Genomic DNA, 26,365 nt, shown 5'->3' with positions numbered 1-26,365 from the left:
TGTCATACAGCACGTTTATTTGAGAAAGGTTGGCACCCGGCCACGGAGAGGGGTAGCGTGCTGGCGCCAGAGGCCACGGGAGCTGCTACTGCTGTGGGCGACACTCAGCCAGCGCGGAGGCAGGCTGGCCCCTCCCTCGGGTGGGGGCAGCCCTGGACCAGACCCCCAGGAAAGCCTGAGGGAGCAGCGGCCAGCTCCCAGGATCATTAAAAACAAGTGTAAGCACCAAACCAGAGGCTGCTGGGGCCCCAGGCTCACTTGGCACCTGCCCCTTTAAGAGCTGGTGAGACCCCAGCGTCCCACCCTTCAGACCCAGCGAGCTGAGGGCTCCGGTGCTGCCATCACCGACCTAGAGCTGCCATGCTCACCCTCAGCCTCAGCCCACGCTGCCTCGCTCAGACCGGCCCTGCAGCTGCCAGGCCCAGCGCTGCCCCTCCGAAGGGGAGCTGCCATAGATTCAGCCTCGCCTCTCCACAGCAGAGCCTCCTGCCTAGCCAAGGCCCCAGCTGCCTTGCCTGGGGTGAGGGGAAGTGCTGGCCCTGCTCCGCAGATGCCCAGGCCAACCCCCCCCCCCTCCCAAGCAGGGGCTTGAAGGCCTGCTCCCACCCAGACTCTGCCAGGGAGGGTGGTGGTTGACCAGCGCTGCCAGGGCCTGGTCCTACAGTCCAGTGGAGCCTTCCTTCCACTTCAGCTCCCACTGCTCCTGCAGCCCAGCTGGAGTCTTGGAGGTCCAGGGGCCACCCCCAGCAGCACCAAAGCCTGAGGCAAGGAAACAGTTTAATCTGGGCCAAGAAAGGCTCTGGGGGGCCCGCAGCCTCCTAAGGCCAGGCCCAAAGCAACCAGCACTCAGGTGCCTCCTCCATCTGCTTGGCCCCCGCTGTCCTGCACGGCCCGGGCCTGTTGTCAAACCAGGTAGAGCTCGGGCAGCAGCTCAGATGGGCAGCTGGGGGGCACCTGCCTCGCCAGGCTCACAGGGCAGAGGGGCAGCCGCACCCCATGGGTGAGACCGAACAGCTGGCTGTGCAGAGCTGCAGAAAAGGCCCAGGCCGAGGCTTCTGCCCACCATGCCCCCAGGCTAGGCAGGCCTGCGGGTTACTGGAGGAAGCTGTCCAATTTCGCCTGGCCGCTGCCCGAGGAGGCAGCTGCTGCAGTTCCGGACACGGGCCGGGAGACATTCCTCTTCCTGCTCTTTGCAGCCAGGGGCCGCAGCTCCAGGAGCCTTGTCTGACGGGAGCTGTCAGGGAAACCAGACAAACTGGGGAGAAGCAGGGACCTGGCACCAGCTCGGGGCTAGGCTCACTTTCAGGCCGGGGCCAGCCGGACGTGCCTCAGAGCCAGCCAGGACCTGGCCACACAGGTGACAGACAGCGCCCAAGCTGCCAGGCAGGGTGACTCGGGCCCCCTTCCGCGTGATGGGGCCAACACAGCCCCGGCCCTGCTCCAAGCCCCTACCGAGGCCCAGATTGCTCAGAAGCTCGTTTGTCTCCCTGGCAGCTCCCAGCAGCTGGCCTGGCCTCTCTCCCACCTGCCCCAGGGCCTAGAGGGCAGAGCTGTGCCCATGCCAGACAGGTCTCTGCTCCCTGCCTGGCCAGGCTCGGGGCACAGGAAACAGACTTGGTACGACCGGCTCTCTCGGGGGCGGTGCGCTCACTGTGCCGCCGGGCCCAGGCACCGCCCGTGCGGCTCCCGCCGCACTCGCCTCCACCGCCCGCCACGCAGGCGCAGGCAAGGATACAGGCTGAATGAACTTCGTCCTGCCCCCCAAGCCATCATAGCCTACTCGCACCTGAAGGGTAGAGAGGAGATAGAACAGCGAGATAGCCCACCTCTCCCGCCCGCCCGTCCAGCCTCTGGGGCACTCCTGCCCCTGCACACTGGGAGGGAGGGGCAGCTCCAGGCCCTGACGTGGAGAACGCTGCAGCCAAAGCCGACCAGCAACTAAGAGGCCCGACCTGACAAAGCAGCCGAGTTCCAGGAAATGCCGAGCAATGAACCGAGACAGGGACGTCCTTAGGGTTTTTGGTACCCTGCTCAGCCCAAGCTCCTGCATCCTCTATCCCGCTTGGGGTGGAGCCACTCCATGGGGCGGGGCTGTGCTTGGGGCTATGGGGGCAGGGAGGTTGGTGGGGGGAGCCAGCTGGAGCTGCATGAGGCGGCGGAGCAGGGGGACTTGGTGGCCCTAGGTACACGCAGCATGGGGCACTGTATCTGGGGCACCACAGTGTGTGCCTGAGGACAGCCCTGCCTCACACTCAGGACCCTCTGAGTCTCCCAGTTGGCCCCAAAGTCACTTTTGAAGCACTTGGGCACAGTCTGGTGGAAGCTGCTAAAACGGACAGCCCCTCCCTTATGCAAACAGGGCCAAGACCTGCACCCGCTCCCTGGGGAAGGGGAGATGCACGAAGCTCCGAGAGCTACAGCAGTGGGGTGCACAGGGCCGCAGCGGAGGGCTATGGCACGTGGCTGGGGGGACCACGGGGAGACGGAGGCCCTAAAGGGAGGTCTCTACAGGAAAGCAAGTCGTTCTCATTCACTCCCACCTGGAGTGTGCCGCGGGCCACAGGGCCTATGGCGACCCGAGAAGCGCCCACCTTTGGAGGGCAGGGAGCTGGTGCTGGGCTCATACTCACGGTTCCCGTGTTCGTACGTGGCCCCATCAGGCTGCCCATGGGCAGCTTCCTGGAAAGAACCGAGTTCCTGATGAAGGCAGGGAAGAGCTCTTCTCGTGGGTCGTCCTCCGGCTCGCTGGCCCAGTTCTGGCCCAGGAGAGAGCGAGCAAAGGCAGCCTGAGTGGCTTTGCTCCCTGGATCTCAGCCACAGGAACAGGGAGCCCTGAATCCCCTCTGGGACCACCGCTCCCGCACCCCCCAATTTACCCTCCTAAGGAGGCCCTGGGTCTGCGCTTTTCACTCCCCAAGAAGCCACGTGCGCTGCTGCTGCTGCTAAGAGGTGTGTGCGCTTCCTGTCACCAGGACGACCCGCTCTCCAAAGCATTGGCCCCCAGAGCCCAGAGGGGTTCATGCCAGCGGCTGCTCTGAAGCTTAGCAAGAGCCCTGCAGAAATGCCTGGGAGCAGCCAGCCTGCAAGCCCAGCAGTCCTGAGCCCCAGGCAGCTGTGCCTAGGCCTTCGGTCTGATGCCGCCTCAGCGACACCCCCACCTTGGAGCGTGAACTGCACCAGAGCAGAGCGGGGCAGCCCCGCTGGAGGGACATTCCGGGCCCAGCAACGGCTGCTTTACCTCCACGCTTTCCTTCAGAACGCTCTGGGCGAGGCTCGGCGCGGGAGGCCTGTGGAAATCAGACCAGCGAGTCAGACGCCCGTCGGCTGTGGGTTCGCTGCGGCCCGGGGCACCTCTAGTTGGAAGGCCACAGATTAATGGCCTCGGGGACAACGAATCCAACAGGAAGAGGCCCCGAGGCTCAGCAGCAGCACGGGCATGGGGCTGTGGGCATGGACCCACGGGGGCAGAAGGGAGAACTCACAGCTTTCTATCCAGCTTGGGTCTTTTCGCAGGGGCTAGGACTGGCTTGCGAGGCGGGTGCTCAGGGGTCTCTACGTCAAAGGTGGCGTCCAAGTCGATCTTGTCGCTGTGGGCCGGGCGGTGGAGCTTTGGGCTCAGCAGCTCCATGGGAGCAGGGCTGCAAGACCATGTCAGCCACGTCAGCCACGGCCATCAAGTTACACACTGGCCCCCGAAAGGTACGAGAGCAGGGTGCTCCAAGCCACGCGGCCTGGCAGGAATGGGGCTGCAAATAGACATCTCTCTGGTGCTGACGCCCAGCTCAGGCTGGGGATCCGCTGCACCACAGAACAGCATACGCACCAGTATCCCTCCTCCCTTCAACTGCAGCAGGGCGGGCAGCAGGCCCCATCTCAGATTCACCCTTTTATCCATTTCAATTCCCACAACCTCAGGAAGTTCCTGGGGGCGTCCGAGTTTAATGGCAAGGGATGCGGAGACTCACAGGCCAAGATTTGTACCACAAAACGGAACGGCCCAGCAAATGCCACAAAGTAACAGCCAGGCAGCAAAGGCATCTGTGCTCAGCAAGCTCTCTGCCTGGCTGTAAGTTCCCCTCAAGGGGGACATGCTGGCGTGTGTAGCGACAGGGATGTGGCTGGGAAAAACCAAACCCTCCCAGAGCCTGAACCGAAGGCACTTGGGTCAAAACTATTATTGACTCGCCAGGCTCCTTCCAGCCAGAAGGCCGGAGTCCTGTCTGAGGAACCTTTACCCCTGCTCCTCAGTAGGGTGTTCAATATCGGTTAACCAAAGTCGATTAACCTTGTGAATTCTTATTGGTTACTTGACTATTCTATAGTCCCCGGGCAGCCCATCTGAGGGGAGGGGTCTGAGCTGCCTGCCTGCCTGGCTCCTAACACACTTTAAACGCAGAGCCGCAGCGGGAGTAGGTGCAGGACCGAGCCGGGCTCAGTCCCGGCTTGCGCTGGGTCCTGGACGGAGCCCTGCTGAGGCTCTGCATTTCAAGTGTGTGCTGCTCACTCCAGACCCGGGGGAGAGTGGCACCGTGCAGCGCATCGAGCCCGAGTACGGCACAGGTGGCCAGACGATTTAAGAGCGTGTGCAGTTCCAGCAGGCGAGAGCCCGTCAGGCGCGCAGTGTGGGGGGGAGGGCACGTTCTCCGTCTGCCGGGGGTCATATCTTCCCGTGGACTAACGGCTGTTGGCAAGAGACAGGCTCCCGCAGACTCACCTGACCTGAAGGAGAGTGCTGGTCTCTCCCACCCGCACCGCCGGCCTCCACCCAGTCTGGTACCCTACCCCCACGCCCAGCACACCACTGCCTGTGAAACCTGACACCAGCTGGGTGAGAACCTGGGAGCAGGGCAGACCTGCCGTGTCCTGGGGGACAGCCACAAGGGACTTGAGTTGCTCGAGAGGTGGGTGTTAGAAAGAGCCTTCTGCCCACATACCCCTCACGAGGGACCAGCTCAGTCAGCAGCAGAACTCTTTGCTGCCCCCAGGTGAGACAACAGAGAAATGATGCCCCCCCGCCCCTCCCCTGGGTCAGGACATCTGTGTGTTCTCTCCCCGGGCTCCCGCTATTTCGGGCCAAACATCCCTATTCATTCACTTCTCAGACCAGTATCTGGACTAGCTGGGATAGTTACCCAGATATCTGGTGCCCAGCACACTAGCAACACCTGCGCCAAGTGCTGGACAAGGAACATATGCCCTTCGGCTTTGGCACACGGCCTCTGCCTCAGGCCCTGCACCCAGGCCCAGCCTCTTGGAAGCCTCCAGACGCTGGGAGGATGAGACGTCAGAGGCACCAAACCGGATCTGAGGAGGGCTGGGTTCCAGAGGGTCTCGCTTCAAGAGCCACCTTGACAAGGCGGCTACATACAAGTCTCCCTGTCCTTGCAGGCTCGGGGAGTGATGGTCGCAAGTCAAGCACCCGTCTCCCAGGCACCGTGCGTGGTTGCCAGATGCCCGGAAGCCACCTGGCCAGGAATTGCACCTCCTAAATCCCTGCCGCCTCTGCTGCTTTGACCCCACCTGACCCGTGAAACACACGGACTGCAGTACAACTCGACACTCGCTCCCCAAATGGCTCCAAGGAGCCCAGCCAGGCTCAGCCGTCCAGGCCTGGAGCTGGCAGGAAGCAAGGTGACCAGAGCACCCCAGAGAGTCTCGCAGTCGGGTGTGAGGGACACCGAGGGGAAGGGGGTGCAGGAGAGCTCTAGATGACCCTGCTAGAAGGGCCCAACCAGTACAGTACCTGTAAGTGTGAATGTGCAGAGCCTCCCGAAGGGAGCAGAGTGAATTACTGCAATGCAATGCCTGCCCACTGCTGCATCCCACACTCCCGCTCTCTGGAGCCAAGCTCTCTTCTCCATCCTTGGCTGCAGAGCACCGAGCAGGCCTCTACACACACCACAGCGAGTCCAAGGACGCGTTCCTCTAACACACCCAGCTAGCTGTTAGCTCACAAGATTATTTACGGTGTCAGAATAACGGGGCTAGTTTGTTACCGTAGTAGCTACGATAGTGATTCCTGGATCAGTGGAAAAAGGCAAATGTAGTGCCCATATTTAAAAAAGGGAAGGACGACGAGCCAGGGAACTACAGACCAGTCGGCCTCACCTCAGACCCTGGAAAAATCATGGCGGGGAAAAGAAATCCATTTGGAAGCACTTGGAAGAGGGGAAGTGATCAGGAATAGTCAGCATGGATTTACAAAGGGCAAGTCGTGCCTGACCAATCTGATGAGTTTCTATGAGGAGGTAACTGGCTCTGTGGACGTGGGGAAGGCAGTGGATGTGATATACCTTGACTTTAGCAAGGCTTTTGATACGGGTCTCCCACAATATTCTTGCCAGCAAGTTAAGGAAGCATGGATTGGATAAATGGACGGTAAGGTAGATAGAAAGCTGGCTAGACTGTCGGGCCCAACGGGTAGTAATTAACGGCTCGATGTCAGGATGGTGGTCAGTTTCCACTGGAGTGCCCCAACGGTCGGTTCTAGGACTGGTTTTGTTCAATATCTTTATTAATGACCTGGATGAGGGGATGGATTGCACCCTCAGCAAGTTTGCGGGTGACACTAAGCTAGGGGGTAAGAGATAGGCTGGAGGGCAGGGATAGGATCCAGAGTGATTTAGACAGATTGGGCCAAAAGAAATCTGGGGAGGTTCAAGAAGGACAAGTGTAGAGTCCTGCACTTTGGACAGAAGAATCCCAAGCATTGTTACAGGCTGGGGACCAACCAGCTAAGTAGCAGTTCTGCAGAAAAGGACCTGGGGGTTACAGTGGATGAGAAGCTGGATATGAGTCAACAGTGTGCCCTTGTAGCCAAGAAGGCTAATGGCATATTAGGCTGCATTAGGAGGAGCATTGCCAGCAGATCTAGGCGAGTCATTATTCCCCTTTATTCAGCACTGGGGAGGCCATATCTGGAGTGTTGTGTCCAGTTCTGGGCCCCCCACTACAGACAGGATGTGGACGCATTGGAGAGGGTCCAGCAGAGGGCGACCAAAATGATTCGGGGGGCTGGAGCACATGACCCAAGAGGAGAGGCTGAGGGACTTGGGTCTGTATAGTCCTCAGAGAGTGAGGGGGGATTTGATAGCAACCTTCAACTTCCTGAAGGGGGGTTCTAAAGAGGCTGGAGAGAGGCTGTTCTCAGTGGTGACAGACGGCAGAACAAGGAGCAATGGGCTCAAGTTGCAGTGCGGGAGGTCTAGGTTGGATATTAGGAAAAGCGATTTCCCTGGGCGGGTGGGGAAGCACTGGGCTGGGTTCCCTAGGGAGGGGGTGGAATCTCCATCCCTAGAGGTTTTCAAGTCCCGGCTGGACAAAGCCCTGGCTGAGATGATTGAGTTGGGGCTGGTCCTGCGTTGGGCAGGGGGCTGGACTCGATGCCTCCCGAGGTCTCTGCCCGCCCTGGGATTCTAGGACAGTGGCTACTGCTTCAGAAGGGGTTGGACGCCCGGGTCTAACCTTTCGAAGACCAGCCGGCTGAGGGTCTCGCTGGTTGCAGACGGCACCTTCAGGGTTTCCTGCAAGATTCCAATCTTCTTCTTCAGACTCTGAAAACATAGAGCAGTGAGGAAACGGGAGGCTCCGCCAGAGAGCTTGCCTTCTCCCGCCCAGAATACTCAGAACAGATGTGCTGCAAACGGGAGAGACGAGTCTCCTGAGGCGCCAGAACAGGGCTGGAGAGCGAGCTCAGGGCCTAGCTAGAGCTGGCAGGAGTCCTGGCTTGGCAGCTGCAGAACAGAGGCTCTCACCAGGATCTCCTTGTCTGCAGTGCTCAGATCCTTCTGGGTGCTTTTTAGCTCCTCCTTCATCTTCTCCAGCTCCAAGAGCGTTTTCTGCAGCTGCAGAGTAAGAACAGTTGAGCTGTGCAGTGCTGTCTCCCCAGCAGCGATCCCAACTGCCCATCAGGCATACAGCCACCCCAAGCCACCTTCCCCGGGCAGCTTTCTGGCCCTACTGCATGAGAGCTGAACCCCCTGTAGGGGAGACAGGTGATCGCTGCCAAGTGCCTGGGGAGCAAGTCATCCCTCCAGCCGCCTGCAGAGGGAGCCCCGGGGGCTTTGCTCACACCTGGCCCCCAGCAGAGAAGTGGGCGCCGCCCACAAAAGCTTATGATGCTGCTGGTGCCCCAGGAGTGAGGGGTTCAGCCTGGGAGGGGGCTGCCGGTGGGGCACAGGTGGCTCTGTGCCGCCTACACTTGCAGGTACACTCCTGGCCAACAGGAGTGCTGGGGATGGAGCCTGCAAGCACATGCAGGGACAGGGCTTTCCTGTGTCCAGCTATCTCCTCCCCTGCCAGGCAGAGCCCACGGGTTGGAGGCAACCCCTGGCACTTGGTGGGGAGCCAGCCTCGCGGAAGGCACTGAAGCTCGTACACTCGCCACGTGGCTGGGGGGAGCCCTGAGCCTCACCCACATGTTCCCCATCCCTGTTCTTCAGGATTGAGACCATCAGCTGAGAGGGAATCCGACGGGTGATGGGTTTCACCGCGCCCACAGGGACGCCAGGCAGCGTGGCTGTACCGATTCCACCAGCGCCAGGGCTAGCTCAGCGCACCCGCCCCCAGTTTAGGAGAGCAGCTGCGCGTCAGGGCCCTGCATGAGGGCAGACGGCGACTACCCAGCCTCAAAATCCCAGCACCCCTGCCACGTGACACTGGAAGGACACGGGCTTCCCGCTGGCATCCCGCCTCTTCATCAGCCCGTCACCACCCAGCCCCGTGTCCAGTCTGCTCAGCGGCCACCCCCCAAGCCGCCAAAGGGTGCCAGTGCCAGATCACCAGCAACAGCCCGTTTGGGACCGCGAGCTCTCTGGGGCGGGGACGGCACAGCTCCACCGGCGTTAGGCGCAACACACGCTGCACGTGGAAAGGAGACGGACTTGGCGCGCCAACAGCCAAGCATAACAGACTGATCCCTCTGTGGGGCTCTTCCAACACGTGCACCAAGCACAAGGATGCAGCGCACCAAGCCGCGGCGAGGATCACTAGGGCCGGCGGGGCAGGAGCAGCGTTCCTGTGAGCACAGGGCAGTGGCTATGGTTGGACACCGAGGCACTCTCCTTACCGTATGATTGGCAGAGAACAGCTCCTTTTTCAGCTTCTCAGTCACCTCACTAGACGCCTTCCGAGCCTCTTTCAGATTTTCATATTCCCTGGAAAGAGCCCAAACTACAGTCCCTCCAGCTCGAGACAGACAACTCTGAGTCAGCGATCACACGCTGCCTGCAGAGACCGATCCCCAGCTCCATGGCTGCAGACCTTCGGTGCAAGGGGAGAAGCCAATGCTGGAAGGAGATAGGAGGGGCCACATTTTGGTGACCCAGGGACTGTGCAGGCTCTGCTCTGGGGGTGCACACAGCACTGGTTAAGGAGTTCAGAGGCACCGTGGGGTCTCTGCCACACAAGCTCAGGACCGACTACGGCGTAGGTGCAGTCACTGTGCCTGGCAGCGCAGAGAACACTGCGATCCCCAAGCTGCTGTGACTGGACCCAGCCAGCATGGGGTTCAACGCAGCACGAGCAGAAGGGTCTGGTAGAGCCAAGGCAGGGCAGAGAAGCTTGGCTGAGTGCACCACCCCCACAGGAGCGCTCAATGGTTTTCTTGGAACCACACTGTGCAGCCTACGGCCCTTGACTGCAGCCATATTAGGAGAGCAGCAGCCACGAGCGAAGCAGCAGAAAGTCACAGCCTCACAGTCCACCTAAGCCCATGTAAAACCAAGCTGCTAAGAAGGGGATCCTGTCCTAGCAGCACCCAGCATCAGAGAAAGCAGCAGACCGTACAGTTTAACAGCATTGTGTCTGGCAAGGAACCACTTATCAATAGCAGGTTGTGAAATCCTCATCTCAATTTGCGTGTCTTTATAGTCCCACCTCTCGTGTAGACGTATGGTCTCTGTCTGGTTCCTTTTGTGGCTGTTACATACTTTGCTAGGTGTAAATTAAGATGGTGGGTAGGACTGGTTAGAGAATCGTGTTGTGTTAGGGTTGATTGTGCAAGGGGTGTAAGGGTTCACCTGAGCCCTAGTGCCGGGGTAAGGGGGAGTGCCCCCAGAGTGCGAGAGAGAAGTTCTTGTTCCCTCAATTGCTCTCCAATAACCGTCCTGGTGCCGCAACACAGCTTGGAGGCTGGCTCCATGGGAGCACACGCCCACAGCAGCTGGGGCAGAATTTGGGAGTCGCCTGGAGTCTGTCAGTCAAAGCCCAGTGCAGTGAGAAGCAGGCCGTCCTGGCCTTTTCCCCAGTTCCCTGCAGGGGGAGCTCGACACATACAGATCCCAGAGCTGGAACAGACCCGCCTGCCGGCACCCACCTTTTCAGCGAAACACAGTAGACTGCAAGCTGGTCCACGGCTGCCGGCCCCGTTCCCATGTCCCGGATCATCTCCTCCACCTCCGGGCGCTGGCTCTGCAGGAGCAGCTCAACCCTGCAACAGTCACATCCGGTCACGCTCCCACGCAGCCGAGGAAAGCAGCGGGAGTGCGGGGCTGTTCTCTGCGGCAGTGACACACTGGGGTGGAAGCTAGCGAGCTGGGCTGTTCACGAGGAGGAGTGGGGCAGCAGTGCCTAGTGGGAGGGGTGGGGACGGCAGTGCTGCAGTGGACCGAGCAATGGGCTGGGAGTTAGGGTCCCTGTACTCTGTTCCTTGCCATGGTCCTGGGCACGTCACAGTAACATCTCTGGGCCTCAGCTACCCCATCGGTAGAAGGGCGCAGGCTCAGCCACACTCCCAGTGCCGGGGCGATGTGCGCTAGCTGCCTGCCAAACGCTCCTGGCTAGGAGCCCCCTGGAGCTGCGGGGGAGAGACGCGAAGAGGTGGTGATGCATTTGGACAGGTCAGATCCAAGGACGCAAACCTCAGCTCAGTGGCACCAGGGAGTGGAGCTGAACCCATGCCACTCTGCGTTTGGAGCACCGTGAGCAGGGCTCGGAGACAGGGAGTGAGCGCCCCCAGCCTCACAGACGTGCACAGCACAGGCCCCGATCTCACCTCTCCATGGTTTTCAGTTTGTTTCGGAGCCTTCGGGCCTCCTCTTTTGCACCTTTGGCATCTTCCTGCTGCTGCTCCAGGTACTTCATTTGTTTCTGAAAGCGACAGCACGTACACAGTTAGCGCAGCGCAGGCACTCCACGGAACCGGAGCCAGCAGGCCACCCTGAAATACCTGCCCTCCCTGCTCAGCGGTCCGGCGCCCCAAAGCTCGCAACAGCCCGGGAGCAGGCTGCCCCATGGCTCCCCTCCTGTGGCATCGCAGGATCCCCGAACCGGAAGGGTCATCGAGTCCCGTGCCCAGCCTTGCGGCAGGGCGCTCCCCCTGGCTCCCCGTTACTAGCTACAACAGGCGGCCTGAGACGATGTCGTCAGTCTCCCGGTGCCTGGCTAGAATGGCGACCTCTCACACCAATGCCACCTGCTCCCTCCCAGTGCTGCTGCGAGACTGCTCCGATGCCGCAGCCACGGCAGCCAGCCTGCCCACCCCCGCCCCCTGGTGCCCAGCGTGCTCATCAGGAACAGGCGTGGCACCCAGCTGGGAATCAGCCTCTGCCCTGGCTAGAATGGGCTGCTCCAGCATGGCAGAGACTCCAGGCCTCACGCAGGCAGGGGAGAAGCAGGGCAGACTCCGCTGGAGATCCCACACCTCCAGGAGACGATGCATCCAGATCTCCTGAGGTTCCCAGATCACGCTGGCTGGGCGTTCCCAGGGTCACAGGAAGCCTAGCAGCAAGCCCCACCCCCAGAGCAGTGCTCACACTGTGGGTCAGGAACCCAAAGTGGGTCGCGACCCTGTTTCAATGGGGCTGCCAGAGCCCAGGGCCAGATCCAGAAGCCTACCGCACGGGGCTGAAGCCAAACCCTGGGCAGTCGGGCTCAGGTTACAGGCAGAGCTGGGATGGGCTCAGGCTCCAGTCCCCCTCCGGGGGTCACGCAGGGATAAGAGGGTCGCGGTACAATGAGGTTCGAGACCCCCGATCTAGAGCAAAATCCTCTTGTGCCAATCAGCGTCAGAGGGACTGTCTGTCGGGACACCCCAGTGACCTACACAGCCATGGACGGACAGACAGGGCTGAAGTTCTCTGGGGGGTGGGCTGGGGGGACGCTTGCCCTCTGAACTTCAATTAACTCTGTGGGAGGAGCGGGAGGAGCCTGAGTAACAACAGCCAAGTCCCACCGACCCCCACCAGGCCTCTGGGAACAGACTGAACACAGGGCCCTGGCCTCAGGCCCCGCTCGCTGCAGGCTGAGCACCTCAGCGTGCCCCCAGAGGGCCGGTTCTACAGCAGGAGTCTAGCTCGCCAGCCCTGCCACAAGTCCCTCAGGCTAAGCACAGGGAAGAGCCAACGGCTTAACAAGCCCAATACCCCAACTAACTGTGGCTCAGCCAGTAAGTGTCTTGCCCTCCCACCCCCCAAGGGGGGCACTGCAGATTGCTATCCCGGCACCGGGGGTGTCCCTGGGAATAGCACTGCTGCCCTGGAGACCCTTAACCCTTTGTCCCCTTGGCTCTTCTGTAGCCCACCTCCTCCAGGAGCTGGGCCACGGTGAAAGCAGCACCCTCCCCGGGAACAGAGCCCCACTGCACTCCTGCCACTGCCCATCTGGAGAGCGCCCATGCACCTCATCCAGCCATGGGCAGTACAGAGCCACCGGCCCCCTCCGACAGGCCTGAGGCCAGCGGGAGCCGGAGCGACTGGCCCCCCAGCCCTATGGGGCAGGCCTGCGGCATGCTGCCCAGGGAGGAAGGTACCTTGAGAGTGGAACACAGCATCTCCGTCTCCCCAAGGGCTTTCTGCAGCGACTCGACGGTGGCATTGCGAAGATCCACCGTCTCCCTCAGCGCGTCTATGATCGACTGGCAGTCTCGCTTCTCCTTGTCTGAAAGGAAACCCACAGCACTTGCAACGCCTGGTCCCAGGCTCCGAGGGCACATGGGCAGCCAGAGGGACAGGCAGGACTTTGAGAAACTCTCAGAGGCGCAGTTATTCCCCACGCCTCGAAGGCAAGGAGTCAAGCATGGCCTGTGCTGGGCAGTCCCTGCAAACATTTCTCCTCCAGTCGGACAAGTTCCCCTGAACGGCCTTTCAGCCCTGTCTAGCTTGGGCCGAGTTAATTATCAGGTGCGCTACCACAGCTGCTCTCGAGCTAGCTTGGGCCAGGGAGCCAGCGTCCGTACAGCCTGACCCACACCGCGCTGGTGAGCTGCCAGGATGCTGCTCTCCCAGCGACAGGCCGTGTGCACGGGGTACATGCTTCGACTGGCTTGACAGCCGCTGCTGTGCACAGGAACACAGTGCCTACGTGCAGAGCAATTACACTGCTGTGCAGTTGTGCTGCTGTCACTCACCCTTGCCACAGAGTGCGAGATCACACACACACACACACACACACAAAGCAGCACTACAGCCCAGTGCTACACAATGCTCCCAGGCTCTGAACGGACCTGTGATGGAGGCAGATTTATCAACATGGAGCGTTGCCAGTCCGTGCATGTCACAAGGCCTTCAGATCCCGCTGTTCGGATTACCCTGCCGCCAGACCTACAGCCCCAGGCCCAACGCTCGGCTGCCGGCAAGGAAGCCTTCTGGCTGGAAGCTGTGCATGTGCTTGAATCCGGCGAGAGAGCCAGCGGCGCACAGATCCTGCGCGTTCCCGAGGTGCAGGAAAGCCAGACTGACCAGTACCAGGCGCTGAGGGAGGCAGCAGCACAAGGCAGTGACCCCCCTCCGCAGGACAACACAGGTTCTGAGTGGCAGAGCAGCGCTCTTTGGAGCCAAACAGCGCCCTGCTGTCCTTCGGCTCTCTGGTAAGAGCTGAGCGTTACTGGAGAGGGGTTCTCACCTGCCCAGCCCTGCAGCTTCAGTTCCCGCCGCAGCCTGAGGCTCCTGCTCCCCAAGTACCCAGAGAGTTGGCCCACACAGGGTTGGGGAACGGCAGCTGAAACTGCCCAGTGGGGGCCAGGCAAAGGGAGGAAGAAACTGGAGGCCCCTCATTCAAACAAATCAGGGGCAGCCAGGGGATGCCGCTGGGCAAGTAGGGAAAGCGTTTTCCACACTGGTTCGAGTGGGCGCTTCTCTCCAGGACCAGCATGCCCGTCCCACTGCACACGGTCGTAGGCAGGACCTCCCCTGGCTCGCAGGGCCCGGAGGCTAGCTCTGCAAGACTAACTCGCAGGGATCGGTGCCTGGAGAAAACCGGCCCATGTGCCCAGAGCACTGTGCTGCCCCCGGGGTTTGCCGACAACTCCAGCACCTCTGCTGCTGGTTGCAGGCCTGCACCAGTCACACAGCCGCTCAGCAGACCCCCGGGTGGGAGCTGTGAAACTGACAAGGCTACTTGCATTCTGCTGCTGGGGAAAGCTGCAAGCAGAGGCAGATCCTTGAAAGCTGGAGGCAGTGAGGGCAGTTCCTGAGGCTACAGAGCAGGTGTAAGAGACGCAGTCAGGGCAGAGAACAGCAGCAGCAGGGAGAGTGACTGCACTTCGCTGGCCCAAGGAGTGCAAACCCACAAAGCCATCCCTTTGAAGGGCGTCGGATAGGAGTCCCAGCACCCTTCCCCAAAAGGTGAGGCTCAGCTACTCATCAGGACACTGCCTTGGACTGCTTGCAAGGAGGAGCCTCAGTACAGGCACCCGATAGTCTCTCTCATCAGGCCAAGAAGCAGATGTAGCCAGCTGGGTGTGTCGGGCTGGCACATGTGAGAGGGCAGAAGACCCAATGGGAGAGCTGGCTCTTTGGAAATGGCTGGAACCCGCCCTGTTCCAAGCTCTCTTTAAAGGTGTTTTTGCTTCCTGCAAACTCCTGTCTCAGGATTCCTGCCACTCAGCCTGACTGACATTTTCCTTGGGTGGCTCATGACTCATGTTCCAATGACAGGCTGCCTACATTCAATGCTTAAAACCCATCAACAACATCCCTAGGGGATTCGCTTTCCTGCCTCCAGGAATCGCTCTCAAACAAGAGCCCGCGCTCCATGCAGAAATGGGAGCGCACACCCCAAAACGTGCCTGCTCTTTTGGGGATGCAGCAGCTCAGCGATTCCCACAGTTCTCCTGTCTCGGTTTGGGCCCCAATTATAGACCTTCCGCTGCTGTTTTACACTTGAAGAAACAAGGCCTTGATGGCTGGCGGCTGCAGGCCTGCTGCTAACAGGCTTAACTCAATGAAACGCCTTCTGCGTGCTGCTGGTCCCATCTGGAGTAAGGGCAACACTGGGCAGCCGAGGGTGAGTCAGTGAGGACAGCTGGGTCACACAGGAGCCCTAGCATTGAACCAATCTACAGGCCCCTCCCCTGCTTTCCGTCCTGGCCCAATAAGCTAGAGAGACTCGTGATCCCACCCGTTCCACAGAAGTGGAGCCCACTTGTACCACAGCCTGATAGCAGTTTAGTGTCCAAATGCTGCGACGCTTCCGCCCAGACGGCCCTGAAAGCCTCAGCACAAACTCCACAGAGCCTGCCATGCTCACATCCCTTCTCTGCACGCCCCTGCTGGGAAAAGGGGCTGAACTCACCTTTGGCCGAGAGCTGCGCTTTCACCCTGTCCAGTTCATTCTGAAACGCAACACAAAGAACCACATGAGGAGCAGCCCTGCCGCATAAGCATCATCTGATCTCTGAGGGGAGTCTCGGGCACGGGGGTGTTCTGCGATTCCTAGAGGCTCTCCCCCAACGACTTACATGCCCAGGTGCAGAGAGCAGAACAGAATAGCAAGGAAGGCCCTTGTTTACTGCAACATGCCCAGGTGCTACTGCAGGACCGGGGGGAGCACTGCAGACTGGCAGTGCTTCTGGGGAGGAGCAAGGCTGCCATGGAGAACATCTCAGGCTTGTCTTGTCACTCTCTCGTTTCTCACAGTGTCAGTCATTGTGACTGAGTTGAACAACTCTGGAAGGCTCGCGGGGAAAACACTAAGTCAGAGGAAGAATGTTCATAGTATCTTAACTAAACAAGGCAAGAAGGCAAAGCAGATTGCTGATTATTTTTAACTAGAATTAGTGCTGTGGTCGAAGGGAATGCAAGAAATGTAACTATTGGGCTGCAGATACAGAACAATGGGTGGATCTGAAAACACCCAGCTGGAGAGACAATGAAGTGGGTGAGCAAGTGTCTAACAAAACCACATTCAGTGTTCAGTCAGATCATCTTGGATACGGATGCTTATGTGAGCAGACAGCGGGAACCATAAACCTATCCGTATTGAGTCAGGGGAGAGGGTTTGTGGCAAGAACCATGGGGATCTAGGGAAGCTCACCTCTTATTAAAGATCTTCATTAGCAATCCGGAAAAGGCAGAAAATAGCCTGTCAATTTAATGTACAGATACTGAACTGGTAGATGTGATAAACCCAGTGAGAATAAGAATGGGACCTACAAGGGGTTAGAAGGTGAGCAGAAAATAATGAAGCGAAGCCAATACATCCAATGGGAGAGAAAAGCCTAAAAAGCAGTAATCTTGAGACCTCTGCCAGGGACAGGGGACAGCAAGCTGGACAGGAGTTGCAATATAACTAGACAGCAAGAAATGCCAACACAACGCAGAAGCTGCATACGCAGAGGCAGCCTGTCAGAGGTAATAGCATTTCTCTCTACATGGAACCGTGAATATTGTGTTCAATTCTGGCACCTCAGCACCAGAAAGAAATTGACAAACAGAGGAATTCAGAGAACAGCAACAAAAATGATCAGGGAACTGGAGGAACGAGAATGACAGTAGGGTGACAACTAAGGGATGGGGGAGCAGAAGTCATAGGATTTACAGTGTGTACGGATTTGAAAGGTGTAAACATCCTGGATGGAAAGAGGTTAGCTACTGTGAGGCACATGGGTATAATTAAGGGCTTGTTTGCACAGGGAAATTGACCAGAATTAACCACTGCAGAAAAGCTCCCCATGTGGACTCTATTTTAGAATAATTAATGTGCTTATATAGCACACCAAGTATTCTGGAATCAAGTGACTTATTGGAAGCCAGAATGCCCACAGGAGAGCTGTTCTGGTCAATTTCCCCGTGCAAATTGACCAGACTTAAGAACAATGGGATGAACCTAGGAAAATGCAGGCTAAACAACAGGATACGTGAGCTACACTGGGCTCCAAAGGGGAGAGGAAACCCTGCCATCTTGGCTACTCCTGTTGTTGACCTGCATGACCAAGGTGGCTTGTCCATCACCCAACACTGACTGCTTACAAGTTTGCACATGAACCACTCAACCAGCACTGCACACTGACCTTCCTCCAGAAGATCAAGGCTACACATTTAAGTATTTGTGAAAATATTGCAGGGCAATTGGAAGCATGCAATGTGATGGGACTGGTCAGCTTGCCTGGACCCCGTTAATATAAACGGCAAGCGGAGTTTTAAGCACTACGTGACACTAACTATTTGCATACAAAGACCTGCGGTTCTCTCCTGCTACTAAGGGGCTCTGCTTCCTGCTAACTAGCAAAGATGCATGCTGGGAAGCCAACAACTTGCTCCTGCGGTTGCAAAATTCATTCTATAAATGACTAGGGCCCTGCCAAATTCACGATCCATTACAGTCAATTTCATGGTCATAGTATTTAAAAAGCCATAGATGTCATTATTTCACTTATTTCAATCTAAAATTCCATGGAGCTGCAGCTGTAGAGGGACTGACCCAAAAAGCAGGGCTGCAAAAAGTGTTTTGTATTGTAGGCCACAGCTACTCTTACCTCTATGCTGCTGCTGGTGGTGATGCTGCCTTCAGAGCTTGGCAGCTGCAGAGCCGCGGCTGCTGGCTGGGATCCGAGCTCTAAAGGGAGAGCCAGCAGCAGCACAGAAGTAAAGGGAGCAAGGCAGAGTATTGCCACCCTTACTTCTGCACTGCTGCTGGCAGGACACTGCCTTCAGAGCTGGGCACCCAGGCAATAGCTGCTCCTCCCCACCTCTAAAATAATTTCCCAACCCCCTTGCGATTCCCTTTTGGATCAGAACTCCCAGTTTTAGAAACACTGGTCTCCTTGAAACCTGCATAATACAGAATAAAAGCATGTAAGAGACCAGATTTCATGGGAGGAGACCAGATTTCATTATCCGTGATGCATCTTTCATGGCTGTGAATTTGGTAAGGCCCAAGGCATGGCACATTACTCTTGAGTATCAGTTTCTAGGCCAGAGAGAGTGCTTAGGAGGAAGACTTCACTGTAAGAACCAGGCAGGAAGAAGCAGCTAGGTGGAAAGAGAATTAGATGCCAAAAAGAGCTGCAAAAGTGTTAAAGAAACATGAAGAGGAAAATCTGTGGCAAGAAAAATTGCTTTTCTAGAGGGATCTTTTTTCCAGCCAGCCCACAGTGAGCACGCCACCCCTCTATTTAGCATGCATTAAAACCAGTATTTGCAAGCGCAGAAGCAGCATTTATCTGCTCCAAGTCATAGTTCTAGGTATTGGGCATACATGTTTTACAGGATGACTTCATCTCTTCTGTACATGCACAAGTCCCCCAGCTTCTGTGAGCTGTATCTGAAGACCCTATGTCAGAGAGCCTTGCAGTTTTCCCCACATACCTACACATGTGAAACACACAGCAGTTGCCATGACAATACTAATTATGGTAATTGCTGCACATGCTGATTTTAAACACAAGAGGGTATAGGAATCCCATTATACCAAGGTCAAGGCGATTTTCTTCTTTTTAAACAGTTGACTCAGACATGCAGAAGCAGGACTCTGTCAATGCCAAACGACTGAATACTGAGCACTATAATATTCTGCTTTAACTCTTTGTGTTCAGAGTTTGCCAAAGATAAACACCATCCCATTCCTATCATCAAGAGAGTCACTCAAGTACAGCCCTAATCAAAGCAGGGTTCCTGCAGCGGCCAGCATATCAGCTCAACTCTGATGCTTGTTTGAAGGGAAAAGCACAAAGGTACAATTTCCCCGTGCTGCTTTGGTCAAAGGGATTTTTGGTCAATTCAACCAGTTAAAAGTTGGTTGAGGTAGGAAAGAAAAAAGTAGGTCGGGAGGAAAATAAATGAGGTGAGGTAGATAATTCTCTGTCCGTGCTACTAGAACAGAAAGGGGCAAACGACAGGCCATAGGCCACATCTGGGCCGTAGGACCCTTCAGTCCAGCCTGAGCTCCTTCAAGGGAGTGAGGTTGGGACAGCCATGTTGGGAGGAGCCAACCCAACTCCCAGGTAGCATGACGAGACAGGACAGCTAGCTCCCAGCCCTCAGGACCACATTGTCACTGTGCTGAGGTGCTCTGGACAGAGTGGGGAGCAGAGGGGGTTGGATGGGGAGGAGGATCCTAGAGGGTAGTCAAGGGGCAGGGGGGATTGGATAGAGAGCCAGGCCACACTTTGCTGGAACAGCCTACCCCAGCCTTCCCTACTCAGCCCTTCAGACAATTTCTGTACCTGATGTGGCTCTCAGACCAAATGCTTCCCCCCATCCCTGTTCTAGACATTTTCAAATCAGCAGGCCCAAACACCTAGCATCCAAGAGTTCTGAAAGAGCTGGCTGAGTCGCTCACTGAACTGGTGATGCTGCTTTTCAATAAGTCTTGAAACTGGGGAAGTTCCAGAAGAAAGTGAAAGTTGTGCAATTTCTTTAAAAGGGTCAATGGGACGGCCCTGGTAATTACAAGCCTGTCAGTCTGACATTATTCCCAGGCAACATAATGGAGCAGCTCTTAATGGGATGAGATTTATAAAGAATTAAAGGCGGGTAATACAATGAAATGCCAATCAACCTTGCTTTATGGAGACCAGATCCTGTCAAACAAACTTGATTTTTTTTTACGGTTGATAGAGGTGACAGTGTTAATGGAACAGACTTTTGGAAGGCGTTTGACTTCACATTGCATGACATTTTGATACACCAGAATGTAAAGGTAACTTGGTACACATTAAATGGATTCAAAACTGGTTAACTGATAGGTCTCAACATGTCACTAAACAGGGAATCAGGATGTAACCAGGGTTTCCAGTATAGCCCTGCAGGGCTAGACCTTGACCATGTGACATTTTTATCAATGACCTAGAAGGACATGTAGAATAGTCACTGAAAAGGTTTGCAGATATCACAACAATTCGGGGAGTGGTAAACAGTGAAGAGGACAGGGCACTGAGTGCGCGATCGGGCTGCTCATTGTAATACGGGTTAAATGTAAATGTATACCTCTAGGAACACAGACTGCAGACACGCTTACAGGGTGGGGGACTCTACCCTGGGAAGCAGAAACTCAGAGATCTGGAGAAGGAGGGTTGTGGGGATAGTCGGCTGAGCACAAGTTCCCAGTGTGATGTGATGGCCAAAAGGGCTCGTGCTTCTTGGATGCATAAAACAGAGGAATCTCAAGTAGGAGCTGCGAGGTTATTTCACCTCTGTATTTGGCTCTGGTGCAATTGCTGCTACAACATGTCTTGTGGGCACCAGAACTGGACAAGAAGAATGTTGATAACTTGCAGAGGGGTCATAGATGGGACGTGGAAATGATTAAAGGTAAAACCAGACCACAGCCAGGAGATCGTTCTACGGAGCTTGCTAGAGGGACGGCTGAGGCATCATGCGTTCGGTCTGTCAGTACACACATTTAATAATGGGCTTTTCAATCAAGCAGAGAAAGGTCTAACCCAACCCAATGGCTGGAAGCTGAAGCGAGACAGATTCTGACTGGAAACGAGGGGTCAGCTTTTAGGGTGAAAATAATTAACCACTTCAAGAATTTACCCAGGGCTTCAGTGACAAATTTCAAATCAAGATTGGATGTTTTCCTCAAAGAGCCGCTCGAGGAATTATTCTGGGAAGTTCTCTGGTCTCTGTGGCAGAGAAGGGAAGACCAGATGCGCACAATGGTCCCTTCTGACCTTGGACTCTGTGAATCATTGTCTTTGTTTCTTTGAACATCTCTCTCCACCCTCGCTGCAGTGTGCAAGACCCAGAAACGGGGAAAACTGCCTGGGTATACATGGAAACAGTGACTCACCTAAACACAGAGGGCTGTCAAATGCACACAATGAACAAAGAGGCCCTTCCCCAAGAGAGCTAGAGGCCCACCCTCCTATGCCTAGGCTCGCTCTAGGGTTTGCTGAGTGGCTCAGTAGAACCTGGGCCTCCCTCCACCTTAAGCTGCAGCAGAACTTTGGCTCCCAGCCCCCCACAACACTCAAGGAACCTCAAGAACAAAGGGAGGTTGAACAGTCAGAACATCGGGGAAGGGCTTCAGGGAAGATGACGAGTGAAGGGGAAGGGCTGCAGATGGCTTCCTGGTTTGGGAGAAGAGCAGGGACCATTGTGAAGCACCACATGAAGGTGTCCCGCAGGAAGAGCTGAGCGCAGTGTGAGGATAGGGACCAGCAGAGAGGCAAGCAGGAGAAAGAACAGCAAGACCCAGCTTTGGAGCCCAGGACTGCTTGGAGACCCCCACCAGTGACTGAACAAGGCTGTTGGGACAGATTGGCTGCAGGTGGCTGTGAAGAGAACTCAGTCAGGATACCTGTAGGCTTTCTGCATCCACTGACGTCTGCTCCTCCAGGGCTACGTCAAAGAACAGCCTATTGATGATGTGTCTTTTGCTGACCTAGATGAGATATATGAGAGAATCAAGTCACAGGTGTGGCAGTGCAGGGAGAGCCACAAGGGGAGACGGTTCCCATCCCATCACAAGATGCGGCATGGCTGGCAGGAGTCAGTTCACACGGCTGGCATCTCGATGGCAGGATCCTGCTTTGGATCTGTCACCCAAGCAACAGGCTTGAGATTTACAGTTATCACTCCAGGCAAGATCCTGGAACTCTGACAGAAAGATGCAGGCATCTGAGTCAAGAGCAGCTTGTTCTCTGCAGCTCGGGCCCAGGAGCTGACGCTGAGCTCACTCGGTGCCAAATCCAAAGGCAGAAGTCTGTGCTGCTCTCTGTATGCAGGGGGACTGTCACTGAGTGCGACAGCTCTCCCCACCTCCCCCATGCCGTTACAGCTTTGTGTTTTAAGTATTATATGCAGTCATGACACCAGCTAATTGCATAGTTACTGCTCCATAAGATGTTATTTCGCAAGAACTCCATGGTAACCCAGAGATGTAAGAGGCGGTGAAGAATACAGGGAATCAACAAGTCAGGGAAGAAACAAGGGCTAAGACCTTGAAAGGAAAGAAAGAGACAGCAGCACACCTATACAATTAACATGCTGGCTGCCTCTGTCACTCAGCACCGAGAGTGGCCAACACAGCCTCCCCCCAGCTCAACAATTCCTGTAATGTGAGGTATAGGAACCAGCTTAGCTTCAGAAATGTGGCCTTGGGGCTCAGGCGCTGGCCCGGGACACAGGAGATCTGGGATCAGTTCCTAACTCCTCCCAGGCACCCTGGGGGAGTCCCTGCATCTCTGTGTCTTGGTGCCTACCCTGGAGAAGGGAGAGAACCCTTCCCCTCTCCCACTCTGTCTCTCTCGCTGTTCAGGCTGAGCAGGGACCGTCTCTCACGACGTGTACGTGCAGGGTCTTGATCTCAGCTGGAGAGCACTCAGGCTAGACCCCTTCCTAGCTCCCCCCACTCCTTTTCTCTTTCAAGGGGACACTTCAATGCTAGTGAAGTTTTGCCAAGTAAAAGCCCTGAGGCCAGGCAGTAGCAAAACATGCTTCCTACTGTGCCCCAGAAAGGCGAGGAGGGAGGATTTCAGTCTCCATGGCCCACTGACTCCTTAGCCTCTTTGCTAGCACCCAGCACAGCGTGAGGGTGATGGAGGACACAGCCAATCTCTGTATGACATCAGTGCCTCTCTGGACCACCCCTGTGGCCTCAAGCCTGAGATCAGACAGTGCTGGTAAGACAGCACTGAGGAGTAGAAACGCAACAATTTACCTGGATTCTGCATTGTGGACAAGTCCGACTCGGTGCAGTGTCAAACCACTGGATGAGACTGAGGGAGAGAGAGAAAAAATATACAACGAATTATTATAACGTAAGATCATCTATTCTAAAGGCTGCCAACCAAGGGCTCCATTGATAACCTAGGAGTAAACTGAATCGGTATCAAATGGAGGATATCTGGGACATACTTTAAGCTCTGCAAGATTGCTGCATGTGGAGTAGGGATATGAACAGGTAACCAGTTACCTGGTAAGCATGACTGTTAACCAATGATGCTTACCAGGTAACTTAACCATTAACTAGGAGCAGCCCGCTGTCTGCAGCCCACTGTAGGCAGAGGGCTGCTGGGAGTCAGCAGTCTCGCACATGCGGCAGAGAAGGGGGGCGGATTCTGGCTCCTAGCTCAAGTCGGTAGGCTCACAGAGGGCGGGGGCGGAAGCAGCAGTGGCGGGGGGGGGGCTGCCAACTCCCCACCCTTGAGCCTGCAGCCCTCTCTCCTTGCTGCTGCTTACCCCCCATTTAATCAGTTAATGTTTAACTGGTTAAACAAATGGAATTTTACATCCCTAATGTGGAGAAGAACATCCAGTCTCACACTAGCAATTGGAGCTTCAGAGCCCCTTAAGAACGGTGTGTTTATTGCAGCACAATGATTAGCTTAGCCAGCCAAATCCAAAGGGCACTGTTCCCCTTCCTCTAAAAACATTACTGAGCAAAGCAAGCTCCAGATGTTCATGAGTCAGTGACCTTCCCAGGATGCTCATTTTTGTGTAGAGGAGTGAACCCTAGTACACATGCATCCCCTGACGCTACCACACATTCAGCTGATCCCACAGGAAGAGAACATGTCGCCAGCCCAAATACACAGGAACTCAGCAAAAGCCTGGAATTGGTTGGGATTGTTTTATCGTTAGCTTGTTGCTGCTCTCGCTAGAGCACATGGACAAGCAGTTGGTGGAGGAGCAACACATCTCTGATGGAGAGGACAAGGAAACCAAGACCACAGATGGGAAAGGGACAAGCATGAAAGGATAGGGCCCAGCACCACACCTGAGTTCAAGAGCATTGCAAGTTGCAGCCCCATTTCACTCTAGCACATTCCCCCAACAGAGGGGAAAAAATCAACATGCATGGCCTCAGAGGAAGCCAAAGCACCACGCCCTTAGCCAGAAGGAAGGTCACTGTGACAAGCAGGTTTAGGGCAGAGGGAAAATTGTGGAAGACAACAGGAACAAGGTTGAAGGAAGAAGTGAGACTTGAACAGTAGAGGTGTTGCTAGGAAAGGAAAGAAGCCTCTTTCCTTTTAGCAACTATTCAGTTACCAGAGTTGCGTGTCCAGCCATCAAAAGAAATTCAGAAGCAAAACTTCCAAAGGGGAACCATAGTGGCCAACAAGCTACACTAGGCTTTGGTACAGACTCTTCTGTGACTAGTTCTTCAGCACTAAAACAGAGAGATGAGATATCTCCTCACCTCATGGTGGTATTGTGGCGGGGACTTTAATATTCAAAAAGCACTTGAGGAGCCTTCAAAGATACCATGTTGCAAAACGGACAAATTTATTTAGTGAACGTTCGCAAACAAGTATCAAGCACAAGTTTAACAACAGTGGAATGGATAGGGAATCTGGAGACAGATCTTACTACAACATGCCTAGCTCCAATCAGCACTAGCCAGTCAAGAACTGTGCAGGGTTTCCCACATGGCTCAGTTTTGGGCTGGTTGAGTAGAACTGCACCTCCATTCCCTACTGCAGTCCTCAGCTCCATTCCAGCTCTACCAAGGCACTGTAACGTGACCTACAATTCCAGTGCTGACAATGAAGCACAAGGCCAACCAACACAACCTCCTGTTATGTTAGTCCTGCATCTCTCCAGAACTGGAGGAGCCCAACTTTCAGAACCGTAAACTATAACAACGGCAAATACACAGTGCAGGTTTTAAACGTCTGTTTGCATCCCTACCCATCTCAACTATGACATTTGCAAAGAGTGGGCCTGGAGAAGAGGAGGCTGAAGAGTTCAGAGAAGGACATGCAAGATGAGAAGAGACGGTGCCCCAGTAAGCGCTGAACCCATCACAGAACATGAGCCCAGGGATGCCCATGCGGAGCCGGCCTGACGCCCCTGTGGGACACAGGGGCTCAGGGCTACTCATCGCTGCCGGGGGAAGGTGTGCCCGCGGGGGACGGGGATACTCACCACTGCTGGGGGAAGGTGTGCCCACGGGGGACGGGGATACTCACCACTGCTGGGGGAAGGTGTGCCCACGGGGGACGGGGATACTCACCACTGCTGGGGGAAGGTGTGCCCGCGGGGGACGGGGATACTCACCACTGCTGGTGGAAGGTGTGCCCGCAGTGGATGGCGGCAACGTCCCGCTGGTTGTCGAAAAAGTCAGAGCAGATGGTGCAGTGGGCGCGGATGGGCATCCTAGGCAATGAGCCCGCAGGGAGCACCCACTTCAGCCTGGGCAGATGGACACGCCCGTCTCAGCAGCGCCCCTGCGGGCATTTCAACCAGCCCAGTCCGAGTCCCCCCCAAGTCCCCACGGCTGGGCCAAGCACCTCCCCATGTCCGAGCCCCCCCCCCGCGGCCAAGCGCCTCCCCATGTCCGAGCCCCCCCCCGCGGCCAAGCGCCTCCCCAGGTCCGAACCCCCCCCCCCCCGCAGCCAAGCACCTCCCCAGGTCCGCGCCCCCCCCCCCGCAGCCAAGCACCTCCCCAGGTCCGAACCCCCCCCCCCCGCAGCCAAGCACCTCCCCAGGTCCGAGCCCCCCCCAGTCCGAGCCCTCTCCCCCCCCACGGCCAAGCGCCTCCCCAGGTCTGAGCCCCCCCCAGTCCGAGCCCCCTCCCCCCCCACGGCCAAGCGCCTCCCCAGGTCCGAGCCCCCCCCCGTGGCCAAGCGCCCTAACTGGGCCGAGCCCCCCCACTGCCAGGCCAAGCGCCGCCCCGGGTCTGAGGCCCCCCCCATGGCTGGACCAAGCACTCCCCCCAGGTCCGAGCCCCCCCCCCCACGGCCAAGCGCCTCCCCAGGTCCGAACCCCCCCCCCCCCCGCAGCCAAGCACCTCCCCAGGTCCGAACCCCCCCCCCGCGGCCAAGCGCCTCCCCAGGTCCGAGCCCCCCCCCGCGGCCAAGCGCTGCTCCGGGTCCGAGCCCCCCCCCCCCGCAGCCAAGCGCCTCCCCAGGTCCGAGCCCCCCCCTCGCGGCCAAGCGCCCTAACTGGGCAGAGCCCCCCCACTGCCAGGCCAAGCGCCCCCCCCCGGGCCGAACCCCCCCAGGTCCGAGCCCCCTCGCTGCCGGGCCAAGCGCCCCCCCCAGGTCCGAGCCCCCCCGCTGCCGGGCCCCCTTGGTCCGAGCCTCCCACGACCCCCCTCAGCTCCCGGTCCAGGGGAGGGGGTTGGGCGCGGCTCGCCTCGCGTTACCTTTTCAAATTTGGTTCCTTCCGAGGCCACTTCCGGCATGGACCGGAAATGACGCAGCAGAGACAGGCGCGGGATTCGAGCCTGCCCGCTACTCGGCCGAAGGGGGCGG

At 56.9% G+C, this 26,365-nt stretch overlaps 1 protein-coding gene across 2 annotated transcripts; it reads right to left on the bottom strand.

Annotated features, from left to right (window-relative positions):
- Positions 1 to 26,365, bottom strand: TRAIP (TRAF interacting protein). 2 transcript variants are annotated; one of them, XM_075939572.1, is made up of 16 exons: positions 26,257 to 26,365; positions 25,167 to 25,301; positions 22,825 to 22,882; positions 21,463 to 21,546; positions 15,511 to 15,550; positions 12,749 to 12,876; positions 10,994 to 11,088; positions 10,316 to 10,429; positions 9,068 to 9,155; positions 7,755 to 7,844; positions 7,465 to 7,553; positions 3,483 to 3,638; positions 3,239 to 3,287; positions 2,631 to 2,756; positions 1,736 to 1,786; positions 1 to 1,224 (listed from the first exon to the last, which is right to left on the bottom strand). In XM_075939572.1, exons 2-16 carry the CDS (start codon positions 25,262 to 25,264, stop codon positions 1,093 to 1,095), a joined length of 1,398 nt encoding a protein of 465 aa, XP_075795687.1. In that variant the 5' UTR covers positions 25,265 to 25,301; positions 26,257 to 26,365; the 3' UTR covers positions 1 to 1,092. The 2 variants fall into 2 exon arrangements, with proteins under 2 accessions (XP_075795687.1, XP_075795688.1); XM_075939573.1 differs by having other exon boundaries at positions 25,167 to 25,265; positions 26,257 to 26,298.

The sequence above is a fragment of the Pelodiscus sinensis genome, chromosome 11 (assembly GCF_049634645.1).
Source record: "Pelodiscus sinensis isolate JC-2024 chromosome 11, ASM4963464v1, whole genome shotgun sequence".
Classification (NCBI taxonomy): domain Eukaryota; kingdom Metazoa; phylum Chordata; order Testudines; family Trionychidae; genus Pelodiscus; species Pelodiscus sinensis.
Note: the sequence above shows the minus strand (reverse complement) of the source record. Positions and strands in the feature narration are given on the sequence as shown.

Bases quoted from the DNA above. Each gene is read 5' to 3' on its own strand.
- TRAIP (XM_075939572.1), bottom strand. From the start codon at position 25,264: ATGCCCATCCGCGCCCACTGCACCATCTGCTCTGACTTTTTCGACAAC. The intron at 3,639-7,464 runs GTTAGACCCGGG...ATGGTCTTGCAG, and splicing joins AGCCGGCTGGTCTTCGAAAG to CCCTGCTCCCATGGAGCTGC. The intron at 1,225-1,735 runs GTATCCTTGCCT...AGCTCCCGTCAG, and splicing joins GGACGAAGTTCATTCAGCCT to ACAAGGCTCCTGGAGCTGCG.